Source organism: Bacillus rossius, chromosome 12, assembly GCF_032445375.1.
Source record: "Bacillus rossius redtenbacheri isolate Brsri chromosome 12, Brsri_v3, whole genome shotgun sequence".
NCBI classification, from domain to species: domain Eukaryota; kingdom Metazoa; phylum Arthropoda; class Insecta; order Phasmatodea; family Bacillidae; genus Bacillus; species Bacillus rossius.
Window position 1 is genome coordinate 13,696,657 of NC_086339.1, and position 19,766 is coordinate 13,716,422.

General features: G+C 36.5%; 1 protein-coding gene across 3 annotated transcripts in view; it reads right to left on the reverse strand.

Moving 5' to 3' along the window:
• Window positions 1-1,653: 1,653 nt before the first annotated feature.
• Window positions 1,654-19,766, reverse strand: part of LOC134537568 (nipped-B-like protein) — a 65,300-nt gene continuing 47,187 nt past the window's right edge. For 2 of the 3 annotated variants that reach the window (XM_063378133.1, XM_063378132.1), the window contains 5 exons: window positions 17,709-17,855; window positions 16,233-16,501; window positions 14,990-15,164; window positions 13,949-14,215; window positions 1,655-10,428 (listed from right to left, as the gene is read on the reverse strand). In XM_063378133.1, the coding sequence (XP_063234203.1) occupies window positions 10,225-10,428; window positions 13,949-14,215; window positions 14,990-15,164; window positions 16,233-16,501; window positions 17,709-17,855 (1,062 nt within the window). In that variant the 3' untranslated portion in view covers window positions 1,655-10,224. Of the gene's footprint in view, window positions 10,429-13,948; window positions 14,216-14,989; window positions 15,165-16,232; window positions 16,502-17,708; window positions 17,856-19,766 lie in introns of all 3 variants that reach the window. The other variant, XM_063378134.1, reaches the window with a different exon arrangement.

Genomic DNA, 19,766 nt, shown 5'->3' on the forward strand with positions numbered 1-19,766 from the left:
TGCTAATGTAAACACTGTAGAACTTGAAATAAACTCTATGAAGTACATTAACAAATGCTATATTTCATTATCTCTAACTATTGATAGAATTCCCATTGTTGAAATTTTTAACATTTGCCTATGATGATTAATATCCAGGAATGGTATAATAGAACAAAAACAGATAAATACTCTTGTGGGTGTTTGGGAGGCTAAGCTCCCAAGGAGACGATTGATATGTGAACGAATGGTAATATGTATGAAAACGTGGCTTGAACTGTTGGTAGTTAGTACCTTAGTTACAGCCAACTTCTTAAATCCAGGGTAATTTTAAAATTTTTTCAAATATTTTCATACTTAACTTACAGTTGCCGTATAGAAATTAATGATTTCTATAATTTCTGTCCCATTACAATTTATCGTAGCATAAAAAGTTAAAAGTAAAAATTTAGTTTTTTTTTTTTTTTAGCCTATTTAATCATGCTTATGTGGCACCTTAAACATCAAAATTAGCATATTTTGAGCAGTTGGAAGTGCCAAATATAATTACTCCATCTTAATTACAAATGTATAAATAAAAAATTATTTATATTTAAAAAATACCTATGTAAAACACACACTATACATGTTCCCCCCCCCCCCCCAAACCCCCTAAATATTCAGTTGCTTAAAGCAAGCAACTTCATCTTCATTTGACCAGGCATTTATAAATAAATGTAAAAGAGTAATTATAAATTAGCCTTGAATGCAGGCAAACAAGCAAGCAAAGCACATGCCAAAAAATAGCATTTATTCAGCCATTTCATTTTCATTCTACCAGGGAGTTAGAAACGAGAAAGAGGTGTTTCGTAGTTCAACAGTGCTCAACAGATGGCAGCACATGCCAAAAATAGTAGCATTTATCCAGCCATTTTATTTTCATTCTACCAGGGAGTTAGAAACGAGAAAGAGGTGTTCCGTAGTTCAACAGTGCTCAACAGATGGCAGCACATGTCAAAAATAGCAGCATTTATCCAGCTATTTTATTTTCATTCTACCAGGGAGTTAGAAACGATAAAGAGATGTTTCATAGTTCAACAGTGCTCAACAGATGGCAGCACATGTCAAAAATAGCAGCATTTATCCAGTCATTTTATTTTCATTCTACCAGGGAGTTAGAAACGAGAAAGAGGTGTTTCGTAGTTCAACAGCGCTCAACAGATGGCAGCACATGTCAAAAATAGCAGCATTTATCCAGTCATTTTATTTTCATTCTACCAGGGAGTTAGAAACGATAAAGAGGTGTTTCGTAGTTCAACAATGCTCAACAGATGGCAGCACATGCCAAAAATAACAGCATTTATCCTGCTATTTTATTTTCATCTTACTAGGGAGTCATATGCTGAGTAGTAGTTTAGAAATTAATTTGTTATACAATAAAAATTGGTACTTACCAAACACACATGTAGCGATATCAGGTGGTAACTTGCCTGAACAGGTTTTCAGCCCTAAAATCTTCTAGTGTATTTTAAATATGGACAGAATATGATTTACGTGCCTCCTGGATTTAACGTCATGGAAGCTGTAGTCAAGGGCACGGAGACCCTACTGTCATCTCAGGGCAAGACTCGTGCATGAAGCCTTTAATCTAGCTTGGGCATCATTAAGTTCTGCTTCGACTATCATTGATGCCCCACACGCGTGCAGCCAGGCGAGCTTCCATTGCACTGGTGGTCCTGCCTCGAGCGTATGCAGTATTTCATTTCTGGGGAGGGGGGAAATTGAACCACTTTTCCCACTGTTTGCTTTCCAATTCTTTCCTTTTGTTGGTGGGAGTTTTTTTTTGGGATTTTGGGAGGAAGTGGGGATATATCTTTCCCCCCTTCTCACCCTTGGTCCTGGCTACTGCATGGGCTTGCTGACGAAACCTTTTGCGTGGTCTGTGTTGTTACCACGCTCAGCGAACCATGTAATTGGCCCCAACTGATGACGTGGAGCCAAATCCTCGGTCATAGTGCAGGTAGCCATGACTCAGTGGGTGAAATACTGAGTAGGGATAATGAAACATGGTGCCCAATAAGTTAATTATATCTTACTTGTGTAATTTTGTCTCCTCATAGTTCAGGTAAAAAATTATAAAAGATAAATTTTAAAATTTATTGCTACAAGTAAGAGATTAGTTTCTGGTGCAGAGTAAAATGCACTTTTCTTTATAACACTAGAAAATTCAGCAGCAAAAATAAATAATAAAAATAGATTCCACACATTTCATTGTACAGTGATAACTTTTTAAATTGGAAACATGTGAATTGAAGAACTTTTACTTTATCTCGTTTCCAGTTCATTCAACTTTAATCACTTTGATGTCAAAATATCCCCAGCATCAGTTATGACGTGGTAGAATTCCTCTTGTGGAGGAAATAGCGGTGCCTCGAAAGACTATTTTAAGAACTTGAGTGTCTGCCAGCTTGCAATAATTCTGTGCTCTACTGAATTTCTCGTAGACAAGCAACTCACAGAAGAAATCCTGGAACTTGAAAGTTCTCGTTACTCTTTCAGTTATAAACTCTATTCAAAGTTGTATGACTTAGAGAATAACTTCTTGTTGATAAGCAGGGGGATTTTTTGAAACAAAACATCTGCTGGCCTTTCAAAAATAGTTTCAGCTGTCAAGCAAAGTCAGATGAAAGGCAAATTGAAGAACTTGGGAATGAAGTCTCTCACCAAGGTACAAAACCTCAGGAAAAAAAGTGCTAAAGAGTTTTTAGCGCTGTTGGGGAAATTGCTGCTCGGAACATTGTAAGCAATAATGCTGATGAGAAGCTGTTCACAACTGCCAACCATCTTTCTCTCAGCAACACTGTTGCAAAATGAACACAGCAACTTTGTGTCACAAACTTTTGCGGTGCTGTGGATACCGGTTTCAAATGTGGACAGTAAGTGAACATTTTCGTCACATGGTGACATATTTTCTTATCTTGTACTGGTTTAAAAATCAGCAACATTGAAATTATGATGGCTCGATATGTCAATAGAAATATCGAGCCAGCATTTTTAATGTGTTTTGAGATCCAAATGAACAAGTGTAAACAGTTTAAATCCTGTAACAGCAGGCTAATGATACAGGCCAAACATTTCAGGCATACTAAAGAACATTGTACATATAAAATAGATTATCAACATAATTTTGTTCCATGTGCATTAGTGACTTGAATATAAACATTTTATACCACATTTTATTTTATTAATTGATTATGCTATTCTAAAGTTAATAGTGTATAAATACATATTTGTATACGAAATTCAATGTAAAGTAATTATAAAAAATAAATCTAATTTTTTTTGCCAGAAATTTGTTACGATTAACACTGCTAGACAGTTTTTTTTTTACAAAATTTTATACTGCTTTTATCTATTTATAATGATGAATCCTCAGTTTTATTTACCACTATCAGGTGGCCCGTAACCATGGGTGATTTCATCGCTATTCAAATGGAACAGTTTAATAAATAATTACCTGAAGGGCTTCAGTATACTGCTAACCGATCGTAGAATGTTTTGAAAGTAGGCATTCACCCTAGTTAAAATATTCTGCAGGGTGATTTTGTGACAGTATTAGGAAGTAAATGGAAGTCTGCAGCATGCTTTATGTCATTTACATGAAGTATGTGCAGATGCAAACTTAAAACAATAAAAAAATTAACACACAATGATATATATGTAATAAAATTTTGTTTTAAATAGAGTCTCACACTTTGTATTAGATACATATTTACATATTTTAAAAAAATTTCATATAGTAAGACCTTAAGGGCTTTACAAAATAAAACATCTAAACATATTACCACTACTAACACAAACCATTTTAGATCAAGACAAACATGAGAAGTACACGAAATAACAGCAAAGTTTTTTTTCCTTCAACAAATACATTCAATGTAAGCGTTGCACTGCATCAAGTATGAATCACACCGTTCTTTGCCTGCGGTGTGGTCGCCGAGTGTCCCGTCACACTTTCAACAGTTCCATGACACGAACTGAAATGTTGCATGCGTCCACAGCGATTAAAAAAACTTGGCTAGAAATAAACCCACTGTACAGCAAGTTGCTACCACTCCGTTGTCGCCCATCAACACGGCACAAATTTTTTTTTTCTTTTACAAACTATGATTGTTCTTGTGATGTGTACTAAGTGGAGTGAAAGAAAAAATATTATGAAAGATACTGCCTGCCAACGAAAACATATCTACAATGAAAATTTCTTATTTTGTGACAGCAAAATTAAGAAAAAAAAATCTTCAGATGCAAAAGTATGGAACACTAGTTGTATCATTAGGACTTCAAATGTGAATTTGCTTTATATATAAAAAAAATCAACTTTCATAAAAAAATTATTTCTATTTTTAAAGAGAACTACACATTTAAATCATGGAAACATAAATCACTCAAGAACCAAAATTTTCAAATTTTACTTACTAAAAATCAATCCAAACAATCATGTGATTCTTCACCTGGCAAAAATAATTTTAATACATTTGCAAACAAAATCCAAATTAACTTCAGAGAATACATATACTAACTGTAAAATCATATAATTCCCACACAAACATTATTGTCTTGGTTTAGCAACAAACTTAAAAAAAAAAGTATAATCAACTGAAAATATTTTAAAATATGGATTAATTTTTGCAGTATAAATGACAAACATCATTTTTCAATATTGACATTTATAGAGTTGCAGATTCAGCATTACAAAGCATTGTAGTTAACACTTGTCAATTCTAATACATATGAAACTTGCAAAACAAAAAACAGCTACAGTAGTACCAACACTGCAAAATTGATTTCTTTCTCCAACTCGCACACGGGTCCACTGGGCTGAGATCATGCAGCTAATTCCTGTACCATCTACCCTACTTTATACATCCAGTTCAGTAACTGTGTAGCTGTGCCTCTTACTGAGTTGTGTGCATACCTACTTTCAAACGCAAGCAGAGTTTATCAAACTAGAATATGATATACCACAAATCATCTATCAAAAAATATAAGAAAAAAAGACAAAATATATCAGTAAATAAATATAATACATTTTAAGTTTAAGGTCAGGAGACTACCTAACTCTAGTATTTAGCAAAGCAATCAATTCAGTTATCATAAAAATAATAATTTTTAACAAAGTCATGGAAATATTTCAAAGATGTCAAGCCTACAAAAATGAACATTTAAAATTGATAAGTATTGAACATATGAAGGAAATGACAAAAAAAAAAAAAAATTAAAGGCAGAGTTAAATTTTTTTGATTACTCTCTAGTTTTGATTGTATATAAAGGCCAAAATGTTTAAAACTGCCTGGAAGAGAGAAAGTGCATGCAGAAAGATTATATGTATATGAAAACAGAGTGCAGCTACTTACTATCTTATGCATGCACACACTACATGTTATTCCTTTTTCAATTTACGCAGGTTGTGAATTCAGCTTAATTTTCTTAATGTGAGCTACAGGTGCTCTTGCACATGATCGAGGCAAAAATTATGAGAGTTACGGCTCTGAATTAAATAGCTTTCCACTTGCTCACAGCTTTATTTCAAGTTGAACAAAATCATCAGTAAAGCATTTCAGGCAACACAAAAAAAAATTCTAAATAAAACATTTGGATATATAAAGTGATAATTTTTTTTTTTTTAAAAGTATTATGTCTGTTTTCTTGATGATTTGCAGTACAGAGAAAATAATAAAACAAGCAAAGCAATATCCTACTCACAAACAAGCACAAAACCACATATTCCTTCCAAACAAAATTGTGTTGTCTTGCATTTGTGAATCTATACAGAATCTGCAAGTACTCCTGTATAAATAGACAAAAGAATTGCCCAACTTTGTAGTTTGTGATTTCACTGTTGGCAGTTAAATTAATGTAAAGGTTTACTTCATGTACAGTGGTAGCAACTTATTTCACACAAATTTCATCACATAAAGTTACTTTGTAACACAGAGTATTCAGATTTAAATAAAAAAGTCTTTGCAAAATAATCAGGGTTTAATATAAACAAACTATAATAAATAAAATGCAATATATTAAATCTGAAATATTAGTAAAAATTGTACAAAGGACTGTATGTACTATAAAATTTTCATACACACAAAATGTTTAAATGCTTTAGCATTTACCACTGTTTTCCTAAGATTGGGAAATACTGAAGTTTGACATTGCAACTCACAATACTTAAGTAATTTATCAAATAACCAAATACAAAATAAAGTTTATAAACAAATTTAAAGCAACAAATAAATGACCCAATGGATAGGGGGAGGATTATTATACACTCAATGAAAATCATTTAAAAACATGTATGCAATCACAATAACATAGAATTCCTTTACTTAACTTGGCATGTTGCAATTACATTTTCAAGCACATTAATTTTTACAACATACTTATTATGTCCGTTGAATAATCGAGGCATGAAGAGCAGAAACCTGATAACATTTTTGTTTCACATTCCAGAAATTATCCGCAAAATTCAGAAACAACTAAATGCTTCCATACTCAACGGATCACGTGATGCGATATTGCCAAGCTCCAATTGTAGACAGCATTACAAATAGAAAACTCTATCCCTGTGTCCAGTTCGTCCATGGATTAATCAATGTGTCACTAACGTCCAAAACAGCAAGAAAAAGTATAACTGTACATCACGGGATCTGGCTGCCCGTTTGTCGAATAAAAAGGATCAGAAATGCAAAGAAACGCTTGACAAATGAAACTACTGCTACTACATTATAAAAGGTACAATGTTTATGGTGAAACAAACATGTTCTAAAAAAAACAGAACACTGTGAGAAAAAATAATATTTGTTAAATAGCAATATTCAACTGAATGGCATACTTGGGGGAAAGTTTTAGTCTTGAAACTGGCTGCTAATTGTATTCCAACCAAAGTGTCTCAGCGCAACATCTGCCCCACACATGCAAACCAAACAGTTATGCACCTTCTCTGTATCACCTTGGGCTCACTACAGCAAGAAAACTAACGTTGCAGCGAATGGCTTCTCGTCCCATAACCACGACTACAACACTGCTGTTGAACTGGTGGCTTACTTGGAAGCAAGATTCCGCTGTTATGAGGCAAGTTTCATTAGAAAGCTGTCAATGTCCTACTGACGTTCCCAAAGGGATTGTGTAAAATACCCTACGTGTAGCTTACCATGGGGAAAGGAAAGAGATTGTAGAATTACGAATTTAAAGTGAATTAATAAAAATAAAAAATGGAACAGACTGGTGTTTGCAGGTAGATATTTTCACACAATCCTGCATGGACACGCAATAGCAAGACTTCGCTGAATGAAGCAGCTTTTTCAGGCGGCAAGACAAAAGCACAGTAACTCTGCTTACAAGTAAACCAACTAAACTGGTTTTGGTTTGGACAACACAGGAGAAAAAAAGACAGTAGGATGTATCGAGTGCCTCTCGGGACCAGCGTAGGTACGTAGAGAATGTGTGCTCAGATATCTGCAGTGCATTGCTGCGCGGGTCGTTGCCTTGGTCCAACCCACTCTGCGTCGCAGCAGTACCGGCCAGTCTCATGTGCCGAGAGGCTGCAAGCAGGACGACAGCTCTGCTTCGCACTCCACGGATTTCTGGTTTCTGGCCGATACAGGTAATCTACCTTAATATGCACGAGAATCTCTTCCTTTAACACATTCTGAGAAATTTAAACCCACAATTAGGGTCTTTAACCACATCAATATTTCAGGTGTTAGCTTCACGACAGAAGTGACATTGAAATTCTATAAACGTTGCTGCTCTGTAGTACACAAAACAAGGGCACAGAACGAGTCCTACTAAATTTTTACATCAAAAGCCAACTAAGAAAATATACATACAATTGGTTTGAGCCGGTAAAATCTCAGCAATACAAAACCATTAAAATATTTAACTTGTTTATTCAAACAGAATGCCTGGTGAACCAATTTCAGAACTTCTTCAGGACTTTTAATAAAATTTTCTTTTAAGTTATTTTTTTTTAACAAAGCAAGATTTTTTAAATATATACATCCAAAATTAAACATGATCAAATATAATCCAAAATTGTCTACAAGTTGCACAAACTTACAGATTTTTACTATTTTTAGGTTACAAAAAATTAAACCTTTTCCAGATAATTTTCACATGATTTAAGTAGAGAGGCATCAAATGTAGGTAAGCAAAAATTCTGCTGGAAATTAAAGTTTTGTGACTTCCAGCAACACTGCTGTTTATTGAGGATCCTTTTTGTGACTTTTGTCACTAGTCCTTCAGTTTCTTTACTGTTTTGTGACTTTCAGGAATTTTGTGACCTCTAGACACACTGTAAAAGTAATTACAGTCTCACAAAATTAGGCAAAACTTCTCTCTCTGTCTGTGTGTGTGTATATGTATATGTAAATTTCATTTTAATTTAGTCATATAAGTGTGCAAACTGAGTTAAGATGTGATCCAAGTGTGATTTTTAAATATTTATAACTAAAATTAAACATGAGCAAATATTATACTAAACTGTCTACAATTTGCAAGAACATACTGATAGCGAAACAAACAAACTTAGAGTTTCTTATCTAAATATCTGGTACAAGAAACTCAAGCAATTTAGAGTTAAGTACTATACAAACTTTGTTTAAATTGTTGGTATCTGAGGGCAAGTTTAACACTTATGCACCATGAAGTATGACTAGACATGTCTAGACAAAGTTATTAAGGTATAAACCTCCTCTAATGTTTGTTTAGTGGTAAAAAAAACTAAAGAAGTTACACATTGAAATGAGGTTTGTCTAACAAAATGCAAGGCAATATTATTTAGTTTTCAGATACTGTAACAATTTCTCCTACCACCTTCAGCAGTTTAATTTTTTAATTAAAAAAGGTCTAAAATACGTGCAAATTTGAAACCACACTGTGCTGATTCCAAGTGATCATAGAATTAAAACCATAATACACAACGTAAGTTATTTCACATACTGGAGTAAACGTTTAATAGAACTTGTTTCTATATTTTCCAAATCCTTACTTTGATGGCAGCCAGATCCAGGACGTCTACTGTGACCTTTTCCTTCGAAATACAAACACTATGGGTGAGATATTGAAAAGCAAAAACAGAAAAATGGCCTCAAAAAATAAGTGGAAGGGAACTTGTCACAAATAATTTCAGCAATAAACAAAGAACTGTTGGGTGCATTGATTACAATCGACGACAAGTTCTGCAGTGCATGCCGATTACATTATTTTATTTTAAAAATAAACTGTACATGTTTTGAACTACACAGTTTGATTACTAACGTTCTTCAAGACACAACTTCAAAAACATCATACTTTAATTTCCGATTTCCGCTTCATGCTGAACAATTCATTTGTATTTACAGATAAATTTTTTTTTTTTACAAAATTCATACATTTTTTTGTACTGAATAATAAATAATTTGCAAAATAAAATTAACTTCAAATTATTTACTATATCAGATGTTATTCTTAGCCAAGTAAGTGACAAATGTTTTACTAAACTAAGTGTACCAGCTACATTCTTAAAAATAAGTGTATGTATGTACCATTCAGCCGGCAGTTTATTAAAGTTGTTCCACCAAAAAACAACATGGCCTCAAACCTCTAAAGAATGCATTATCCTGAACAAATTCCATATGTACATTGATAAAAATTATATACAAAACTGATGTCTTTATTGTATAATAAATATTCCATAATAAATTATCCACAAACTGTCAGTGGGTTAATCCATGTGTTAGAGTATTAGCTTACATTATTCACAAAAAGAAAAAAAAAACACTTTGTTCGCCTAATTTAATTGTGCACGTTCGTCAGAATTTTCTGACAGCAAACTGTGTCGTTATTAGCCTGACACATAACGAAAAAATTTGTACGCTCACAAACACTCGGGTCGAATATGTCTCGCTCTTCGCATTGCACGCGTGGGCTGAAGGCAGTCTCCAGACTGCCCCACGTGGTGGTCGTCACAGCGTGCAGTGGGACTGGCGTAGCGGCTGTGCTCCCCATCACCGGGCCTGACGTGGTGTGGACTCGTAACCAATCAAAACAAGTCCCAGCGCGCAACCAGCCGTCCCGTACGCCACTCCCACATTGCCGCACCCCACCGTTGCTCACCCTCTCAAAAGTTACATCGGCCTCACGTTAACACGAGTCCCAGCGGGCTTGCAGAGGCGAGAGCAGCGGGTCGACGCACGCTAACATACTTCTCGACGATAAAAAAATAAGAATTCACAAGAGAAAGTCAGGGTCGCTGAACTCGTTTTCAGTATCGTCCTCGTCACTGCCGTAGTGTCGCTTCCGCTTCTTTTTATGTCTGTGCTTTTTGTGTTTCTCGAGTTTGTGCGATTTGTGCGAACGATGGTGTTTAGTGTCTTTTCCGTCGGGTGGTCGTGGGGGAACTATTGTTAGCTTGGGAATTTTCTGAGGAGGATCCTGTGAAACAAGTAAAAAAAACAGTTGAAACTTATTGCATAATCCTAAACAATCATTAAACAAAACATAAATAAAAGAATGAAACTGAATTTAGGAATGTGCAAATATTCAATGATGGTATAAACATTGAAGAATTCAAAACACTATTTTTAACTTTGATAAAAAAAAGATTTACATATTAGTAAAAGTCATTAAAAAGAAAATTTTAATATTTAATGAGTTAAATGAGTACAATAAAATATCATTAATTCTGAACATTTGGGACCACACTCGTGCCCGATTATTAATTTTACCAGATTATCAAATGTCAATATGTGTATATATTTTTAATTTTAATTTTAAAGAGAAAAAATAATATACAGTTCACATTTATAACAAGTTATAAACAGCTACTCTGTGGCTGGACACTGTTAATACATAACAGTAATATCCAGCAAACGTGATACATAGAACATACTGTACTAACAAAAAAAATTGAAATATGGGCAGCTTTGATCGGTGCCAGATTACAAACCAGATACGAATCAAATTAAAGAGCTCCAACTATACCTAAAACACATTAATCTAATTAAAAATTATGTCACAAAAAGGGCATAAATAATATTCTTACCCAAGAAGAATACTAAATATATAACTACAGTAAAACCTTTTTGTTGCGACCCCATTTATTGCGACCACCTCTCTATTACAACCCGATTTCGAGGAACCGTGAAAAAATTGCCGAAAATCCGAAGATAAACAGACAGAAAATAAGTTTCTTGTGGTGAGTAACGTGTTGCTGCGTTTCTCTTGCCGAGTGCTTCCTGTCGACCGCTGTCAGCGCTTAACAACCCCCATTCCACGTCCCTTTGTCGGCAGGGTGCAGATAAAGGTTTTTGTGGCAACGTGTTTACGTTTAGCTTATTGCGAGTGTCTAGTGTGGTACGCAGTTAAGGCAAAGCTACCTGCTGGATTTCTCTTGATTTTGATTACTATCGGTTGACAATACACAGCGACCGACTGGATGCACGCCCGCCTCGACTTGTTTTAACTGCCGCAGCGATGTTTATTTTGACAGCTCAAGCAATTAATTTTTCCCGTGGGTTGATAGAAAAAGGTCGCTTCACCCAGCATAAAAAAAAAGGCTACGCCACTTATTCCCCGCGCAGGAAACACACTGGCTGCCGTCTGTCTACCCCGCATTTATCTTTCTTCTAACATTCCACGTTCTCCTCTCGCGCGAGCAATAACTAGGGCCACGATTATATGGTGAATCGCGAAATCGCGAAATTTTCCGCGAATTTATATGGAAAATGCGAAAAAAAGCGATTTTTAAGAAAAACCGCTAAATAACACCGAAATTACACAATACAAGTCTCTTATATTTTAATGTGAAAAGCTTAATAGTCAAGACTTGCCCGGGTCCTGGTTGATAAGCTGGAAAAATTTCCTGCCTTGCATTTCTACATGCTTCCTCTAATCAGCTTTAGGGCGCCGTCTGGTCAGCGTGTGTGTTAGTGAAGCGGGATGATAAGATCGACGCTCAATGGTAGTTCTAGCGCGGTAAAACCTCTAAGTGCAAGGCTTCTGAACTGGCGCGCAGTCATCTCGTTCCCGTCAGATAACAGTGAAATTTGAGCGGTGACCATAACATTATATGGCGGAAAAATAAAGATAAAGGTGTAATGCATTTCCCTATGATACTTTCAAGAAATTTGTAACGGGTTTTTTACACCTAAAACTTCGAAAACATGTCTTTTAGCCATTTTATCTCAAAAGAACCATTAACAAATTCTTAAATGCTTTTCGTAAACAGACTCCAGTCGGATATATAGTATAGTTTGGAAATTGCGTAGGTTTTTCGTGGCTGTGCGCGGCACACGACTGTAGTTGCCATGCGTCACGCGCCGAGAATGTTGTCCGGCAGGAAGGGCGAGTATAGTTCATTTGCGGCAAAAATGAATACTTTTACGGCCCTGCTAAATTTTTCCATTAAATAAATTTTGAAGTTTCAGTGATTTTCCTTCAGAAATAATGTTGTGTAACTAACAAACAATTTGTATCAAAACAATTAACGGTAAATGGCTGTCGCGGGGGCCCTTAAAAATTTTTCATTTTACCAGAACTGGACTATACAAACCTGGCTTTAGTCGCACACAGTTTGGTGAAGGTGAGGAAGGATGTTGACAGTTTCACATGCCAAAGGACGTTGAAGTAGGAGGGGGAGAGAGACACGATGGTTTGTATGCCTGGGAGGGATGAACCTTGAAGTCTAGACAAGGGAAGGAGAGGTAAGCCGTATGACGTCATGCATCCGCCGCCTGTGCTGCCGCCAGCCTGTCTAGACGATATTCCCGCGCTCCCACTTACGTTGCACAAGCTACTGCTGCCGTATTTTTAAAGGAAATGTCCCATTATTTTTTTGTTATTCTCACATGAACATTATTGGAAATATTAAAGCCGACACAAAAAATACGCTGTGTGTTAAAGTTAACAGATTTTAATAATCTTTCATTTTGTTTTGTTTTAAATTTTTTTTCTTCTGATTTTCACATTTTGGTCAAAATGTCCAATTTTTTGACGGTTCTCGAGAATGTATTCGTAAAATCACTGCTTCGTTAAATCCGGGGTTCGTGACATCGGGGTTCTAGTGTATTTAACTACGGCAAGCAAGAAATCGTACATGTAATCTAACCAGTAAAAATAAACTGTCTATTGACATATTTTCTTTAGAGGTGGCCTGTAGGGCGACGGACTTGTCATGAAGGTTTAAAGCACAGCCGTCTAGCATTGTGAGTGACAGCATCCTGCCATTGTATGGCTGGTTTCTTAGCGAATAGCGGTTTGGGAAAAGGGGTTGGGGGGGGGGGGGGGGGGGGGTTGAAATCAACTGAAAATTTCGGAAAACATCTATTACGACCCCCCCTCTATTCCGACCCTATTCCTGGGAACCGTGAGGGGTCGTTTCAGAGAGGTTTGACTGTACTAATGTCAAATCTTAAAAGTATCTACCGCATCAGAATTTTCCCAACAATTTGCCCACCTATTCCTAGGTTTGAGGGTAGCTTAAAAGTGGGTACTTTAAAAAATTAAATTTTCGGAAAATGTGGAATTTGTACTCCACTTTTCGCATACAATTTGGACATGACTATGGTTTTGAAATACTACTCATGTTATGAAGTAGTTTTTGTTTATTGATCTATACGTCAATAACAACTTCTTCAGTTGTCCAATGTAACTAAACGTTAGTTCACAAATACTGTAAACCGATGATCCAGAATGGGAATTGAGTCAAGAATCGAGATACGAAACGACAAGAGGATCGAAACACATAAATTTCTTAATTCTGACATCCCTAGATTTTTTTTTAGTAATTTTGTCACACCATTATCAAGACGAGAATAATACAAATTTTTTTTTTTAAGAATAGTCCCTCTTTCGATCGGACCCTCAAGTGTGCGTGTATTGCGGACGTCTGCCTCGGTCCCAAGCGGGGGCGACGGTGACAACAGGAATGACAGTCGGTAAACAGCAGGTGTACCTTGGCCCCCGGGTGCGAGGTGACGTGTCGCAGCGACGGCTGGTGGTGGTGGTGGTGATGGTGGTGGTGAGGCGGGTGGTGCGGTGGCGCCAGGTGCACCTGCAGGGTCAGGGGGGGCACGGTGGGCGGGTGAGCGGTCTTGTCCCCCTCCTCCGGCGCCCCCGCCTCCTCCCCGCCCCTCCTGGCCGCTGCCGCCGCCGCCGCCTTGGGCGCCGGCTCGTCGTCGTCCGCGTCGTCCGGGTCGAACTTCAGCATCAGCTGCTTGAACTGGAACATCCGCACGTAGGTGCTTGGCTTCACTTGTCGTCAGACAACACGTTACCGTGAATCGCACGCAATAAACCCGAAATAACACCGAAAAGCATGTCCTTTACACTACAACACCAAAATACACCATACAAAAGTAACACTAAAATATTTTAAAAACCAAAGAACATAATCACCACAATGTAATATTTTCATAAATTACATTCAAACTAGTAACATTGATACATTTTTTCATAAAGACACACAAGCCAGTGATTTACATTATACTATTCAATAAGTATCAAAACTATAAATAATCAGGTTTCTAATCAAATGCAACTGTATCATACTCATCACATACATCCATAAAATAGTTTTTAATATGGCTTGGTGGGGTAATTCCCTAAAGGTGAAAACAGGACTTACAATAAATTCCTCAGCCAGTATGGACTGCAGATTGTGCTTAGTTGTGATGTGCGTCTTCTATGGCATAGCTGGCATAGTAAGCGTATGATACATTTTAAGATTTCCCTGTACGCGGTGTACCGCGGGCCTGTCACATGATGTTTTTATAAATGCACAAAGTATGCATTTAATCGAGCATCTCTGATTACAGTTAAAAAAAAAAAAGACAAACACAACACCAAAACAGATAAATATGCAATAGGAAGACAAATAAATGAATAAGGTTTTATATTTTCGTTTGTAGGGACCAAAGCAAGAGAAAGATTATCCTAACACACACACTGAATTGTTTGCATTAAATCTAAAAAAAACTATTCAGCCCACACATACATCTAAGTACTGTTCCACAAGCGCCTTCCGGTAGGTGTCATCCAGAACACTTGTAGGCGATCCTTGCTTCAGTTTCTGGATGGTAGCCTTCGGATCAAAGAGGGAGGTATTCCTCCTGGTCACAGCTTTCTCGTACACCTTGGCCGACTCCGATGGAGAGTACTGTGTGATTTTCCTGTACAACAATAAACCATTTAAATAACCTGCCACTAAGATCCAGTCAATTTTAAGTTTGAAAATTGTATTGCTGATCCAACTGATAATTATTTCCGAATACCAAATATTTTTTGAATACTCGCAGATGCCTGGTTAACGACTGGGGAGTACAATGCTACCCGCTCTTTTGTCGCATATCTTGTCTAGGAGGAGGAGTAATGGGGAACGAGCACTGTGCAGATTGGCAGTGCATGTTGAGCTTGCAGTGAAAAGGAAGGAAACAGGCGTGTCTTCCTCCCTCGTCAGATGGTTGTGAAGTTTGGCACACACAAACAGTTAATGGCGTAAACAAAACCATCCCTTCATCACAACTGTGGTCACAAAGTTTAATTTTCATCTTACCTATGTAAACAATTTTTTTTGAACACACATAACTATTCGACAGATAACATAAACTAAAACAAAATGCAACGTACTTATCAGTCAACAACATTTTAAATAACTTTTTATGTCAGTTTGTGATAGCAAAATGATGAATACATTATAAATCAGCATCCTCGAAGTAACGCCCTAACTCAATGCAGGAAAAAAGAGTGTTAATAAAAACTGTGCTAATCAAATAGATTTCTTTATAAAAAATTGTTAATCAAAAAATTTTGTTTCCTAACCTGTCAAGTACGTTTGTTGACTACAATTGGACGTAGTTATGCAAAAAGGAACCGACCCACAATTTTGTTACACTTTATTTGAAAATTAAATTAAAATAGTACAAGGTTGATCGTACCCTCTTTTGTATTATTACATCAGTAATTATACCAGACCATTAAAATTATACCCACATTATATTATCAATAGAAGAATTACAATTTATAATTAACTTTTACTTCAAATACTCAGAATAATTTGCATGTGGGTTGGTTCCTTTTCGCATGACTACGTCCAATTTTAATCAAGATACTACTCCCATTAAAACCAATCACAGTATTTAATTTTATACCTAAAAAAAATATTTTTTTATAAATTTTGATTTAATTTTGAGAATGAACAATTTAAAAGAAGTATAGCCAGGCGGGCGGCAGGCACTCACGCATCACTGAAGCTGTACAGCTCCTTGAGGTGGTCCTTCAGCACGAGCAGCAAGAGGCAGCCCTGCGACGCGGTGATGCAGTCCTGGAGCACGCTCGTGTCCTCCGGCAGGCGAGCCAACAGGGCCTCCGTGTCCTCGTCCTCCTCCTCCTCCTCCAGGTAGCGCTGCTGGGGCGGGGGCTCCCCCGGCCGTACCGCCACCGCCCCGGGCGTCTCCGCCGCCGCCGCCGTCTCCGCCGGCGGGTTCTGTGGCCCGTTGGGGATCAGCCCCTGCGACATCGCCCCCCGCCCGCCGGTCAGCGCCTCAACCCGCCTGATATTACCATCCAAATCGCGGGGCCGTGCGAAATTCCACTTTTCATAAAATCCTTTTAAATAACACTGACTGCAGCAAACCAAAGCAATTTTCAAAGACCATTGCTGTTAACTCTCGTTCACGTAAGGAACCAAAAGGCAAGTCCCCCCCATGGCTGGGATCCGAGTTCGCAAGGGACTAACACTGCATACTTCAGGAGCAGTGCCGCAAACAAAAGGGTCCGTCGCAGCCGGCCGTCAAACACACACAGTCCGGGCAATCAGCTGGGAGCGGAATCACACTTGTCCCATCGCCTGACGTCACGCCCGCTCCCTCCTCTCTACCACCCCTCACTCCGCTAGATAGTTCTCGTTAATTCTTGTAAGTACCGCTCCACAGTAAGTATAATTAACGTAAAATAAACAAAGTATAATAAAATATTACAATGAATAAATAATACAATACACCACTAAATAATATAAGTACACTCGTAAAAATTCTGATACCAATGAAAAATATTTTTAAGTTTAGAGTTTGCACACTACCGCACTCTATATTATGGCGGCCAAGTTTATTAAAGAAAAGCTAGATGTGCTTATAAAAACGTATTTAAAAATTAATATACACATAATAATGAAACAGTGTAATAAAAAAAATAAATCAACTTAGAATAAACTTTATACAATATAAAAATAATTAAATCCAGGGAGACTGAGGCCGCGCAAGTGGCCTCACCTGCGAGCTACTTACAAGAGATCCACGTAACATTCACTTTAGAAAAAATTTTTAATAAACAAACCTCCATCGAGAAAATAATAATTGTTTCGGACAAAATCATACAAAATCTCTATGAACGTTCGGCATCACTGTCCAGTTATACAACCTTTAAATCAATTTTTTGTTTAGCAATGAGCTTTTTTTTTTTAAAGAATAAAATATATATAACTAATAGATATTGTTATATTTACGTACATAACATCGCAGAAATTTTATTTGAATATCACTTCCTCCACAAAACTATTATGTTATAGAGGGTTTTCTACTTAGTTTCACAGTAATAACATGGTGTAAGCATAGCTTATCGAGAAAAACCGCCCCACTCTCTTATCAGCCTCGTATCTCACTGTACGAATCAAGGCTAGCTAGCGTCCAGCGGGAAAAAACACCAGGACTTCCAATTACCTCACGAAAGGACTGGAGGAGGTTGGTTCCCGTCACGGATATCATGATGTCGATGTGGTGGATTATGAACAACGGCTCGTCCTGCACTTGGTAGGGGAAGTAAGCCAAGTTGTCCGCCAGGTACAGCATGTGTGACAAGCTGATCTTCTGCAAAACAATCACGCCTCTCTCTGCGACTTCGAAACCACAAACATAATCAACTCATTGCAACCAAATTAACTCAAATTTAACTTTAGTCTGGAAAATTTTAAAATATTGAATTAGCAATTCCTTTATTATTTAAAGAAGAATACTCCTTACACCAACGACGAATACACACAAATAACTAGGATTTAAATATGTAAATATGAGCTCATTTAATCACTAATTTGGGAATAAAATAGGGATGGGGCGACCGAATCCAATATCCGCCGAATCCGCCGAATCCTAGGGATTCGAAGGTTCGGCGGGTCTGATACAGGATTCGTCAAAGGATTCGGTTTTTACTATTTACGGGGAAAAAATACAGTAAAACTCGCTTACGAGGTCCCGCATGGTAGGTTTTTCCGTATAAAGCGTTTAAATCGCTCGAGGTCTCGTCATTTACGCCATTAAATGTGTGATATAATGTCCGTTAAAATTTTTTCTGAAACTTCTTGTCTCAAATAATGGCACACGTAAATATGAAGAAAAGACAAATGAACAACAACATACGAAGAAATATGGATGATGTACCATAACTACAGTACAAACCCAATAGTTATTTTAAGATAATTACCATAAAAAGAACTAAAGATTCTTTGTAGAATACCATAATTACTACAGAAGCATGATAGCTACCATATTTGCACTATAGTTACCGTAACAACTGAGATGTATATTTACCGTGATAGTAATGTATTATTTATTTATGACATATTAAATTAAAGAACATTGTTAAAAAAAAAAAAAAAAAAAAAAAAAAAGATGTTAAACTTTGATAAATACGGTTGGCACATGTTGCTAAGAAATAATGCGATCTGAAAGAATGCAGTACTACTACGAAAAGTGAAAATGGTACTCGTGGATTTTTAGGTTATGGCAGTCTCTTTCGTTTTTCAGTAATATCTGCCGAAAATAAACGAGCGTACTGTATCGGAAGTCGGCAGAAATGCCGATTCAACTAAATATTGGCAAAATCGGCTTCTTCAATACAGCTCTACATTTAATGACATGAGTAAACATATTTCAGACTTCAGGATATTGAAAAAGACTTTAATTTCCATGTAGGTTTATTGTGTGAATGTTTCTTTTGCAAGTGTAAATTGAATGAAGTAAAATGTTTTTATTTTTATTACTTTCAATTGATTAAACTTTAATGACCAGTTACAGATATTTATGACACTAATTTTGAGGTTAAGCAATTTTACTAAAGCATTCCAGCCAAGCAGGTTGCCAGCGAGAGACACTTCTCTTTTGCTGGAAACACTATCTCCAATCGTAGAGCTAATTTAACACCTGAACATGCAGAACAAATTATTGTTCTTAATGATAGATTAAAGAATAGAATTTAATACTCTGTGACAATCTCTCTCAGAATTATTGTGCTGAAAAGTGGAAATGTTGAAACAATGTGAATGTACTTTTCAAACAACATGATTTTTGTTGCTAAGTTTGTTGAAGCTCAGTAAGGACTCCAGAAAAATTGACAAGGGTGAAATGTTTCCAAAGATATGTTACATTTACAAAAACATATACTTGGTTATGTTAGTTGGATGATATCAGTTACTAATGAACCAATGGAAACAGGTAAGATTCAATGTTAAAAAATGTTATTTTTTTTCTAGCAGTGCAAAATGTAAACACACTCTGTAAATAGTTACCCAAAATTAATAAGCCCACTTCATTTTAATACTTTATTCAAACATGATATTAAGTTTAAGATAAAAATAATTTCCCAAAAGTGTAACTGTACCACAAAAGCTCGAGCTCGCCTGGAAGTAAAATTCTTAGGCTCGCAGACCTCTAGCTTATTTATAGAAAAAATCCTAACCACTAATCTGTACTAAAACTGAAATTTCTCAAGAAAAAATTGTTGTC